General features: G+C 43.2%; 1 protein-coding gene across 5 annotated transcripts in view; it reads left to right on the plus strand.

Annotated features, from left to right (window-relative positions):
* The window catches only part of PANK1 (pantothenate kinase 1), a 55,649-nt gene that overhangs the window by 39,237 nt on the left and 4,714 nt on the right, over window positions 1-11,698 (plus strand). For 3 of the 5 annotated variants that reach the window (XM_081823866.1, XM_031029996.2, XM_006735090.3), the window contains 4 exons: window positions 895-1,148; window positions 5,944-6,120; window positions 6,622-6,745; window positions 10,345-10,470. In XM_081823866.1, coding sequence (XP_081679992.1) covers window positions 895-1,148; window positions 5,944-6,120; window positions 6,622-6,745; window positions 10,345-10,470 — 681 coding nt within the window. The other 2 variants (XM_031029997.2, XM_081823868.1) reach the window with 2 other exon arrangements.

The raw sequence follows: 11,698 nt of genomic DNA on the forward strand, positions 1-11,698 counted from the left end.
CAAAGCCCAGGCCTGGGAAGAGGAGAGTTGGGTTTTGTGGGCTCAAAGGTGATTGCCCCCAGATCCCAGGCTCACCATGCCTCACTCAGGACCGTGTGTGTGGGCAAGTGTGGGGTTCTTCCTGCTTTCAGAACGTTCTCACTCTCCTCCCCCTGCGGGAGAGCCCTGGTCTTAGTGATACGCCGTATTGGTTTCCTGTGGCCACAATGTGGTAACCAATGGCCACAAACGCAGTGACTTAGAACAACAGAAATGTATCCAGTCATAGTTCTAGAGGTGACCAAAATCAAGCTGTTGGCAGGACCACACCTCCTTCTGAGGCTCTCGGGCAGATTCCATTTGCCTCTTCCAGCTTCTGGGGGCTGTGGGCACACCTTAGCCTGTGGTGGTTGGAGTACTCCAGTCTCTGCCTTCGTCTTCACAGCCTTCTCTGCCCATCAGATCTTTCCCGTGTGTCTCATAAGGAAGCTTGTCAGTGAATTTAGGGTCCACGCAGATAACCCAGGATGTTCTCTTCATCTCAGGATCCTTAACTTAATCACATCTTGCAAAAACCCTATTCAAAATCAGGTAACATTCACAGGTCCTAAAAATTAGGACCTGGTCATACCTCTCCGGGGCTACCAATTCAACCCATTACACATGCTCCTGGATGCTTTTCCAGCGACCAGGCAACTTCCTGGCCTTCAGTTCCCACTGTGGGTAGACATGAGGTCTGACAAAGGCTGCTTTTCTGTCAGAGCCACTAATGATCCACAGGGTTTCACAACTTGGAGTTTTAAAGATGTTTTCATGCTTTTACAGTTAATGACACATGTTCAGTCCAGCTAAAAGCCCCTGGGGCTTCCCCTGAGGTGATCATAGCTTCTCTCACGAGGTTTTGTTCTCTTTCAGATTGCTGACCTGCAGCTCCATAAACTGGATGAACTGGACTGTCTGATTCAGGGCCTGCTTTACGTTGACTCCGTTGGCTTCAACGGCAAGCCGGAATGTTACTATTTTGAAAATCCCACAAATCCTGAATTGTGTCAAAAAAAGCCGTACTGCCTTGATAACCCATACCCTATGTTGCTGGTGAACATGGGCTCAGGGGTCAGCATTCTAGCAGTGTACTCCAAGGACAACTATAAAAGAGTTACAGGGACCAGGTAAACACAGTTTCTACTAGGAGAACCTTTCTGTACCTAAACCCAGGCCTCTTCCTTGAAGACCAGTTTATACAAAGGTTATGTGTATCGAACACATTTTTCAAAGAAAGATCTTACCCTTCTCAGCCAACCAAAAAAGATTTATTGCATGATATGTTAAAATAGTAAGAGGGTAATTTATGTAAAGGGTCATAAAACCTAGTCCTTAGCCTGCTGGAAACTGGTCAGGTTGAGGGAAGAAGGATCGCACACACCACAGCAAAAGGCAGTACGTGGTAAGTGCCAAATGAATTGCGGGGACAGGAAGAAAATAGAATCCAGAAGTAAGGATGCTTGGGATGGTCAGAGAGGGCTTCAGAAGAAACCTTCTTTTGGAATTTCCTTGGTGCCTAGCACAGGATGAATTGCTTGACATAATCCGTCATTCCAACCAGTAAACCAAACTGAGTTTACCAAAAAATGTTTTTTTACCCTCAATTGGATGTTCCACCTGAACGCCGGAATAGTTGGCACACCTCACAAGGAATTTTGGAGTGCCCCGGACAGGAAACCAGTCTGCAAGTGCAGCTGGGCAGAGTGCCTTGTTCTTCAGTGCACACGCGCCTCAAGGGCAGATGTGCTCAACTTCCTGTTAGCTGCAATTTGGCATTGGGCAGAGAATCCGGGGTCAGAAATCACTGAGAAATTCTAGTGTAAACATAATTTTAAAAGTTTTTCTTACTTCCAAGTGAAGGATTTGGTATGAGGTATTTCTCCCGCTTATGAGACCACAGAACCTGTTTTTGGAGGAGTAATTTAAGGAACGAGTGCCATGTGGCATGTGCTTTTGGACATGATATCGAAACCATTGTTTTTAAAAGATGAAGATATGTAACTTTTCTGGGCCTCTGCCCTTGTTTGTGCCACGCAGGGGGTTGTTTCTTGGATAGGTTCTTTGGGCATTTCCAGCGCTGAAATTCTGCAGCACTCGTCGTCCATTAGGAGAGGAGCACTGTTTTTCTCCCGTCTATCCATGACCTGTGACGGGTCTGCATCAGCCCGTGACTCCACTGGGGAAGGGAAGATTGAGCCCCCCAGGGGATTTTGGCAATGTCTTGGAGACTTTTTTTTTTGGCCGTCACAATTGGAGGTGGGGTACAACTGGCATCTAGTGGCTAAAGATCATGGGTACTGCTAAATAGCCTACCATGCACAGGGCAGCTCCCCAACAACAACAAAAGTACTGACCCTCAAAAGTCAGTAGAGTACTGCCGTTGAGAAACCCCAGCGTGTGGGGGCACACACACACACGCGCATACGCACACACACACATTCTCACTGAATCCTGCCTGTGTTCAGAGTAGAGGATGTTAATTGCCCCTAGGCATACCTTTTCTCACTGAGCATACAGAAACTCAGCTGACTTGCTCACAGAAGAGTCACAACTGACCCATGGCTTTATGAGGACTGTCAAGAGCATCAAAGACAAATGAATATTTCAACCGAGCTGGTTTTACCTTAGAAAGCGATCGCCTCATTAAAGTACAGTTTTGAAGAAACCTCAGACTTCCTCCCAGGAGTCATTGAATTGATAGAGCGAGTCCCAGGGTAACAACAAGCTAACCACTGTCCTCAATTAGAGATATTTATCATTTTGTTGATTAACACTTAGCGAATTCGTGAATCACAATCACAGTTCTATTTTCTCAAACTTGGAAGTTCCAAGAATCTGGATCATCTTCTTTAACAGCGGCGAATGAGCTCATTGTGGTGTTTGGCTTCTGTTACATGTGTAATCATGCTCATAAATTCCAGTTATTGGTAAATGCCCACTAATGACCAGTGTTTTGTAATCTTCAACAAATCCTGTCTGGATGCCCAAGTTCCCCTGCGAGTGCTTTTCAACGAGTAGTTTTGGAAACCTGCTATAGCAGACTGAAGGTTAACGGAGAGTCCTTCTGGGGGCTGCCGCAGGCAGGGGAAGGGAAGGAAACGTCTATTCATGCTGCAGCCCTTCTGGTCCAACCAGAGTTATTCTGCCTAAGGCTTCTTTTGATCTAAGTTACAAAACCACTGATATAAATTATGACGGTGAGCCGCGAACATGAGTGTGCGGGACACACTTTGGGAATCACTGATCTAAGCAAATGGCCTCAGCTTTAAGTTTGCTACTGTTACTGTGAACTGAGAGGTGTAACTCCGGGGTTTTTGTTATCAGGCTGTGCCCTAGCTTCTCGGACATTTTTATTTTTACGAAGCCACAGCATTACAGTAGATCAGTTCAGTTCTCTTTTAACAGATGATTTTAAATGGTTTGTTTCGTGTTATGTGTGATTTTAGTGCATCTTAGATTAGGGAGCAACGCTTTTTTTTTTTTTTCTATTGACGCTACTCCAATTTTATTGTAGAAGCCAAAGGAAAAAGAGGACTTTGCAGCCGACATTGTTGCAATGTGCAGATGATTAAAAGAGGAATGTAAAGAATTTTGAAACTTCGGTGAAAGGAGTAGTACAGCTCATCTCATTGTTTTGGAATCTATTTTAAGAGCACAAGCACTCAGTAATTGAAGGTTTCTTCTACTTTCCCCTAAAATCCCTCACTACAAGGTTGTTGGGTTTTTCAAAAAATAATGGTGCTATTCAACAGCTGTCTCTGGCCATATGTTTTTGTCTCCGATTTGCTGAGGGTCTTACTGTGTCTGCTGCAACAAACGATGTGTCTGGTTGTGAGCAAGAGCACCACATTGACTAAATACCGGTTAGCAGGTTGAGGATATGAATAAAGTGCTCTTCTGCGACTGCATTCTTTCCTCCTGCCTGCAGCGTGCCCGCTACATGAATGCATGCTCGCTTTCCCCACGCAGCCCCGATGCGTGGTCCGCAGTCGCCGGTCATCTTCCAGTCACACAAAGCACTTCCGTCCTCACTCGTACCAACACATCAGCTGATGAACTGCCTTCTTTCTAAGTCAGCCAGTGTCTCCCGTTGCCTATGCTTGGAGTAGGCTATTGAATGCCTGGATGAATATGAATTCCTGATGTTCAAAGAGACCTTATTAATGTGGATGAAAGCAGCTAGACGGGTGAGAAAAGACTTAAAAATATACAGAGACAAATCCCGAGGGCACGCAAACCAAAATTGTTCCCGTTAAAATACACGAGCTTTGTAGGGCAGACTGAACCTGACAACGTGCATGACACGCCGTGTTAAATGTAAATAAAGATAAGCTTTCCTAGAGGAATTTCAACATCTCTCCCGTGACTGAGCTGTCAAGGCGGTCTTGTCCATGGAGCTCTTGAGCTCCTCCTGGTGCCGCACCTTGGCTTTGGGTAGTTGCCACCGGTGGCGCTTAGCTACCGAATTTTCCACCAGGAGCCATCCTTTCCATCAAGTATGTATTTTTGTGACAATCGCTACTTAAGAACTATTACATACAGTTTCACTTTAGGTGTACTTTAAAGAACTGTGCCCGTCTACAATCTGGCACCTTCTTGTTCATAAATTTTTTTTTTTAAAGATTATTTATTTATTTATTTGAGAGAGAGAATGAGAGAGAGCACATGAGAGGGGGGAGGGTCAGAGGGAGAAGCAGACTCCCTGCCGAGCAGGGAGCCCGATGCGGGACTCGATCCCGGGACTCCAGGACCATGACCTGAGCCGAAGGCAGTCGCTTAACCAACTGAGCCACCCAGGCGCCCTGGCACCTTCTTGTTAACAGTTACTGACATGAAATATAATTTCCCCTGAAGTTTCTTTCTTCAAATTTAAATTCAAAATAACCTCAACTTCAACTTGGATTTTCTCTCAGAATGGAAGTCCAGGGGCTCACAGCTCTTGGAGCTTGAGGACAAACTGATGTGAGCAATTGACTCTTCTGCATATGCTCATCTGCATCTGCTCGTGGTAAATAGAGTAAAGCCCATGCCCGCGTCCATACTGCCAGGAGGTCACTGGTGGTAGCTTTACTCTCAGTCTCCTCTCTGTCACGTAACTGTGATATTCATACGCAACTAAATTCATTCTCACCTACCATAATTAACTTCTGTCTAAAAAGACTGTTTTAGGGGAATTTTCCCCAAAGCGACTGAAAGCTTTTTAAAACATAGTTGAGCATTGAAACCATTTTATGACCTTTGTTACTGTATTTGAGTATTGGGTAGTAAGTAAAATATTAATAACCTTTTCCATAGTCTACAGAAAAAAAACCCAGTGTGTGAGCAATCAGTGGTTTCCTTTTAGAAATTTCTGAGAAGTTTCAATGAGATTATGTCTGCTAGAGGATTGAGGTCAAGGTAAAAGATACGGCCTCTGGACTGGCTGTTCCTAGCAGCCCTGGGTCAGTCTGGCTCTGCATTGTGAACTTCATGTACATATGGTTTCTTTTTCCAAGTATTTGTATTCGGCTACATTTTTTTTTTCATAGCAGTCATTTCTCTGGTTATTTGCTGCTTTCAGACCAACCAAATAAGAGAGATCCTGAATTTGGCCCCATTTTATAGCTGTGAAGACTGAACGAGGTACTTAGTTTAGCGGCTAGCTGAAGGTCTCACAACGGAAATCAGTGAGAGTCTTTCTCTGGTTTTGTTCTTAAATTCAAGGGCAAGTTTTCCTTGATGTTCCTTTTTAGCCTCTGCCCTTTTTTAAAAAGAATCCAATCTACCCTAAACCTGTGTTGCACCCTACACTTTAATTCAAGTGCCCCTTTGTTTTTCTTCTCCTGTTTTTATTAACCCATATTAGTGATCTTGATGTAGCTGGGGACTTGGATGGGCATATCATAAAGTAAAATTTAAAAATAAACCTTATTGTTCCTTCAGTCTTGGAGGTGGAACATTCCTAGGCCTATGTTGCTTGCTGACTGGTTGTGAGACCTTTGAAGAAGCTCTGGAAATGGCAGCTAAAGGCGACAGCACCAATGTTGATAAGCTGGTGAAGGACATTTACGGAGGAGACTATGAACGATTTGGCCTTCAAGGATCTGCTGTAGCATCAAGGTAGAGACGAAGTAGCTAGGAGCAGTAGCGTGTGAACAAGGCAAACTCTCCACCCTGGCCATTCACTTAATTATTTTTAAAATGTCAACCCACCAGCCTGGTGCAAGTATCTATGGTTATTGGAGCTCAGACTTGATCTCCCGCCCTTTACGAAGCATTGAAATGTTTAGCCCCTGATGCTTGTGCTTAAAATAGGACAGCTTTGAAAGAAGGTTCTGGAATACTGCAACAGTTTCCCTTGTTCCATTCTTGTCAATATATCTAGAGAACATTAAAAAAAATTTTTTTTCCCATTAATAGCCATGCTACTTTGCCCCTATTAAAAAAAAGGGCAACCAACCATTCACATTGTAATCCTGTCTGCTTGTAAAACATGGTAGCCAAATCAGGTCATTTAAATTTTAACAGAGCTATTCATAAAGCTTTCCACAGTACTTTGGTGGAAGCGTGGGGCCTGCCTGAGGATGATTTTGAATACTCTCGCTAATATTTCCAACATAGCTTTGGCAACATGATGAGTAAGGAAAAGCGAGATTCCATCAGCAAGGAAGACCTCGCCCGAGCCACACTGGTCACCATCACCAACAACATTGGCTCCATTGCTCGGATGTGTGCATTGAATGAGGTAAGGCCTTAATCCAGAGGAAGCCTTGTGTCATTCATACACATCATCTTTAGTGATGCAAAACTGTTGACCCTTACAAAATGATAGATCCTTGGGAAACCTGCCCTTTGTCCTAGTCACATCTTGTAGAACATGAGGGGTGTGTTTTGGGGAATGGAGAAGAATATGCATCTTATTTTAAGTAGGCACTGGATAATAAATGATAAGCCATCCAACCACAGAGTCCGGGTAAAATCACAACTCGTGCCATAGCCTCTCTGACCGTCATTATTACCACCCACCTACCGAAGTGTGAGGGAAAGCCTGGCTCATCCTTGCAAATAATTGCAGGTAAAACGCTCCACTTGCAATATTCGATATTCTCTCTGCTTTCAGCTTCTTTACAGTGTTGCCTTGTGGCATGGAGTTCAAGCAGCATTGTACAGGGCTATCAAAGCATAGAGAGCTTGCTACAGCTGAGGCCAGCCAGAGCCCCAGGCACAAGAAGGGGTGGAGCTGGTGACAAAGCTTTGGGAACGCGTTTTGAAACACTGCAAAATTCCTCTGGGAAACTAGAACCCTTTTCTGTAACAGAAGACATGTAAAGTACAACAGCTCTCACTGAGTTGTGTTAGGAAGACAAGAAAGGGCTTGGGACAGGCAACTGGTAATAGAAGGGTTAAAGAAGCATAGTCGCCTCAGTAATAGAGTTTTTAAAAAGATAATTTTAATAGAAGCACAGAAGACAGTCAAACCCGAAGTGTGTAGCCAGCTTGGATTTTCACACACACACCTGTGTAGCCATCACTCGGCTCAAGAAATAGAACATTACAGGTTCTGCAGAAACCGCCTCCTGTCCCATCCTGGTCGAGCAGTGGGGGTTTCAACAGGGCAAGAGGCGATCTTGATGGTGGGCAGTGAGTGCCAGTCCTGCCTTGGAGCTCTGGGATTATGAGAGAAACACGCTCCTTTACAACGTTGAGTAGAATATGTCTCTGGTCTGTGGCTCAGGGTCACCACTTTTTATGTCCCCGTGTGAGATGGAGTTCAAATGCAAGGCTGAAATGCAAAGAAAGAATGTATCCCAGACACGTGCCTTTCAAAGTCCACTTCGGTCACAGGACTCATTTTAACAGAGGATTTATTTTTTGACATTAACCTTTAAAGGGAGTTTTTCCAAGTAGGCAAACAACGCCTGACTAATGTGTGTGTTGTGGGCTGTCCTCCTGCACTCTCAAAGGTCAATGAGCCCCAAGGTCTCCGGCCCCACAGAGTGGTAGATACCCTTTCCCCTGCTTTCCACAGACCTTGAGTGAGCCAGCAGGGGGCCTTTTTACAATGATCATATTCACTTTAGGGGGAGGGCAACGGATCTTATTTTTCACTTTTGATTTCAATTTCAATACCATTTATCGTTGGAGTATAGCAAAAATGGCAGTTTGAAAATATGGCCAGTGAGAGGAATCACCGATCACCTCCCGCAAGGGCTTCACTGGCTGGCGTCCTGCCAGCGCAGGCTCCTTGTGGGCGCACCCGGAAGTGGCGGCCATTTTCCTGTGAGAGTCAAAACGCAAGCTTGAGTCATTGCTGAGGGCGCTGGACTCGCTGAGTGGAGAGTCCTTGAGCTCAGCTGTTGCGCAGAGGGACACCACATTTACTGACTCTAAGATGGTTTTTTTTTTACTGCGATTATTGGAATCCTGTAAAATGCTTCGCCATCAACATTGAATTTTTTATTCACAGTTTTGAGTAGAAAATACAAACACGTAATACAGAGTTCTAAAGACACCAGAAGGATGTACAGGGAAGTGGGTAACTGTTTGCACCTGTCCTGCAATGTTAGCCTTGCTCGAGGTAGCCGATGATTTTCAATTTTGGTGTCTTATTCTATATTGTCTGCAATATAGCAGAAACATATCCTTCCAAAGGCAGCAAACTCTATATCACATTCTTGCTTTTTAAACAATTTTATGAGATATAGTCACATCTCATACAATTTACCCTCTACATATTATTTTATGTCTTGCTTTGGTTGTGTGTCAACCTTTTATTATGAAAATTGGTAAATATACGTAAAGGAGCACAATAGTATGAAGAACCTCCTTATAGCCGTTAACCCTAATCAACAGTTAACAAAACTGTGCCACACATGCTTTATCTGTTTTCTTCTTCCTCCTCCCTCTGTTCCTGTCTCCTCCTCCTTCTCGTCTTCTCTCTTTTGCTAACATATTTGAAAGCAAATCCCAGAGGTTATATCAGTCTACCTTACATACTTCAATATGTACTTCTGGAAACATTGCCTCATGCTTTTTTACATGATAATACATGAGAGTGTTATATTTTCCCTACCTCAATGTTATTTTTAAAAAAGAATTCTCCTGTTGTTTCTTCTAGTCTTTTTTTCCTTTATTCTTTCTTTTTTCTTTTCTTCTCTTCTCTTTCTTTTCCTTCTTTCTTCCTTCCTTCCTCTCTTTCTTTCTTTCTTTCTTTCTTTCTTCCCCCACAGTCATATCTTTGACCCACCTGGAATTTATTTGAAATAAAGAATGTCCATCAGCTTTTATTGCCATTCTATTCCTTCTGGCTCATTACCAGACTAATGCAGGCCTGGGGCTTTGAGGAAGTCCTACGTTGGACTCCCTTGTTTTAGGGGAAAAAACAAAACTCCTAAATTTAATTAAATTCTTCTTTAATCTGAGTTACTTACTCTGAGTGTTTCTTGTCACATCTCAGTCTGGGCAGTTTGTAGCTACCGTTCTTATTTGTGGAAACTTATTAAAACCACCTCCCACACCTCCACCCATAGAAAATATTCACAGTAGTTAATGGGCTTATCAATTTACATTGTCAAAACTTGAGACAGTTAAGAGGCCATATTCCTAGATCCTGATGACTCTTGATAGACTGAACAGAAAAGAATGCCAGCTTCTGGGACTCCCTTCCTTTGACATAAGTGACCATAGCAACTGGCTCTGTGAGTGAGTGGGTGGTAGACAGGCTGAGCTCAGTATTAAGTGTGTGTGCAGAATGCAAATCCATATCCATGTCAACAAAAGTTAGATGTATTTTTCGTTACCATATTTCAACCCACATGTTGACCAAACAGGATTGTCCACCATATAGCCCAAGGATAGAGACTGGGAATTGTTTCTTTTTGTATTCTGGTGTTTGGCATAGAGCAAACTGAGCAAACTTGTTAGATGAATAACCCATGCCAGGGCCATTTTATTTATGAGTTGGTTATAATATTTTATAGTTGGAAGTTGGGGGAATTGAAAGGAATGCAAAGGCAAATTTAGCTGAACTTGAACTCCAGTTAAAATTTTATATGTGTATTGGTAGCTGAATTTCATATCAGGCCTAAGTCAATCTGACATAACACTTGCAAATAAGCCCAATATAAGTCACTGCCTCACTGAGCCAGAATCTCACCCTTTTGTTCTTTGGAATGCAGTGTGAAGTTTGTTCTACTTCATCATGGAAATGCTGAAATAATTTCACTTAAGAAACAAATTGATTCTGCAAAGTCCTGGGAGTACAGTGAAGTATGGAACATTGGGTCTTTACTAAATGCTATTTTTATACCATTATTTAATTGTTTTTTAATTTTTTTTTTCCAGAATATTGACAGAGTTGTGTTTGTTGGGAACTTTCTCAGAATCAATATGGTCTCCATGAAGCTGCTAGCATATGCAATGGATTTTTGGTCCAAAGGACAGCTAAAAGCTCTGTTTTTGGAACATGAGGTAGGTCAAGTCTGCATGGACTTAGCTGTCCTACATGGAGTGTATTTGGCTTTGTCTAACTGTTGAGTGAGTCCCTCAGTTTTAAAATTGGTCAAGTAGAGGGGCGCCTGGGTGGCTCAGTCGTTAAGCGTCTGCCTTCGGCTCAGGTTATGATCCTAGGGTCCTGGGATCGAGCCCCGCATCGGGCTCCCTGCTCCTCGGGAAGCCTGCTTCTCCCTCTCCCATTCCCCCTGCTTGTGTTCCCTCTCTTGCTGTCTCTCTCTCTCTGTCAAAATTAAAAAAAAAAAAAAATGTTTAAAATTGGTCAAGTAGAAAGAGTTGCCATTTAAACTTTGCATTTATACAAAGGATAAAGAAGAACTATATATAAAATGGAAGCTTTCTTCTCCAGCAATAAGGACTGGTAGCTGGTTAATTAAAAAAAAAAAAAAAATCAGAGGCACCTGGGTGGCTCAGTCGTTAAGCGTCTGCCTTCGGCTCAGGTCATGATCCCAGGGTCCTGGGTTCAGGCCCTGCATGGGGCTCCCTGCTCAGCAGGAAGCCTGATTCTCCCTCTCTCACTCCCCCTGCTTGTGTTCCTGCTCTTGCTGCCTATCTCTCTGTCAGATAAATAAATAAAATCTTTAAAAAAATTTAAATTTAAATTTAAGAAAAAAATCAGCTAAAATGAGTAATCATTAAAAAATACCTCTCTACTTTAACCATTTTATTTTAACATAAAACATAAATGTTCATTCACTCATCAATTTCTTTGATGTGGGACCAAGGCCTATTTTTTTTTTATTCTTATGTTAATCCCCATACATTACATCATTAGTTTTAGATAAAGTGTTCCATGATTCATTGTTTGTGCATAACACCCAGTGCTCCATGCAGAACGTGCCCTCCTCAATACCCACCACCAGGCTAACCCATCCTCGCACCCCCCTCCCCTCTAGAACCCTCAGTTTGTTTTTCAGAGTCCATCGTCTCTCATGGTTCGTCTACCCCTCCCGATTTCCCCCGCTTCATTCTTCCCCTCCTGCTATCTTCTTCTTCTTCTTTTTTTTCTTAACATATATTGCATTATTTGTTTCAGACGTACAGATCTGAGATTCAACAGTCTTGCACAATTCACAGCGCTTACCAGAGCACAAACCCTCCCCAGTGTCTATCACCCAGTCACCCCATCCCTCCCACCCCACCACCCACTCCAACAACACTCAGTTTGTTTCCTGCGATTAAGAAT

The sequence above is a fragment of the Leptonychotes weddellii genome, chromosome 6 (genome assembly GCF_054177405.1).
Source record: "Leptonychotes weddellii isolate Sample4059 chromosome 6, ASM5417740v2, whole genome shotgun sequence".
Lineage (NCBI taxonomy): Eukaryota > Metazoa > Chordata > Mammalia > Carnivora > Phocidae > Leptonychotes > Leptonychotes weddellii.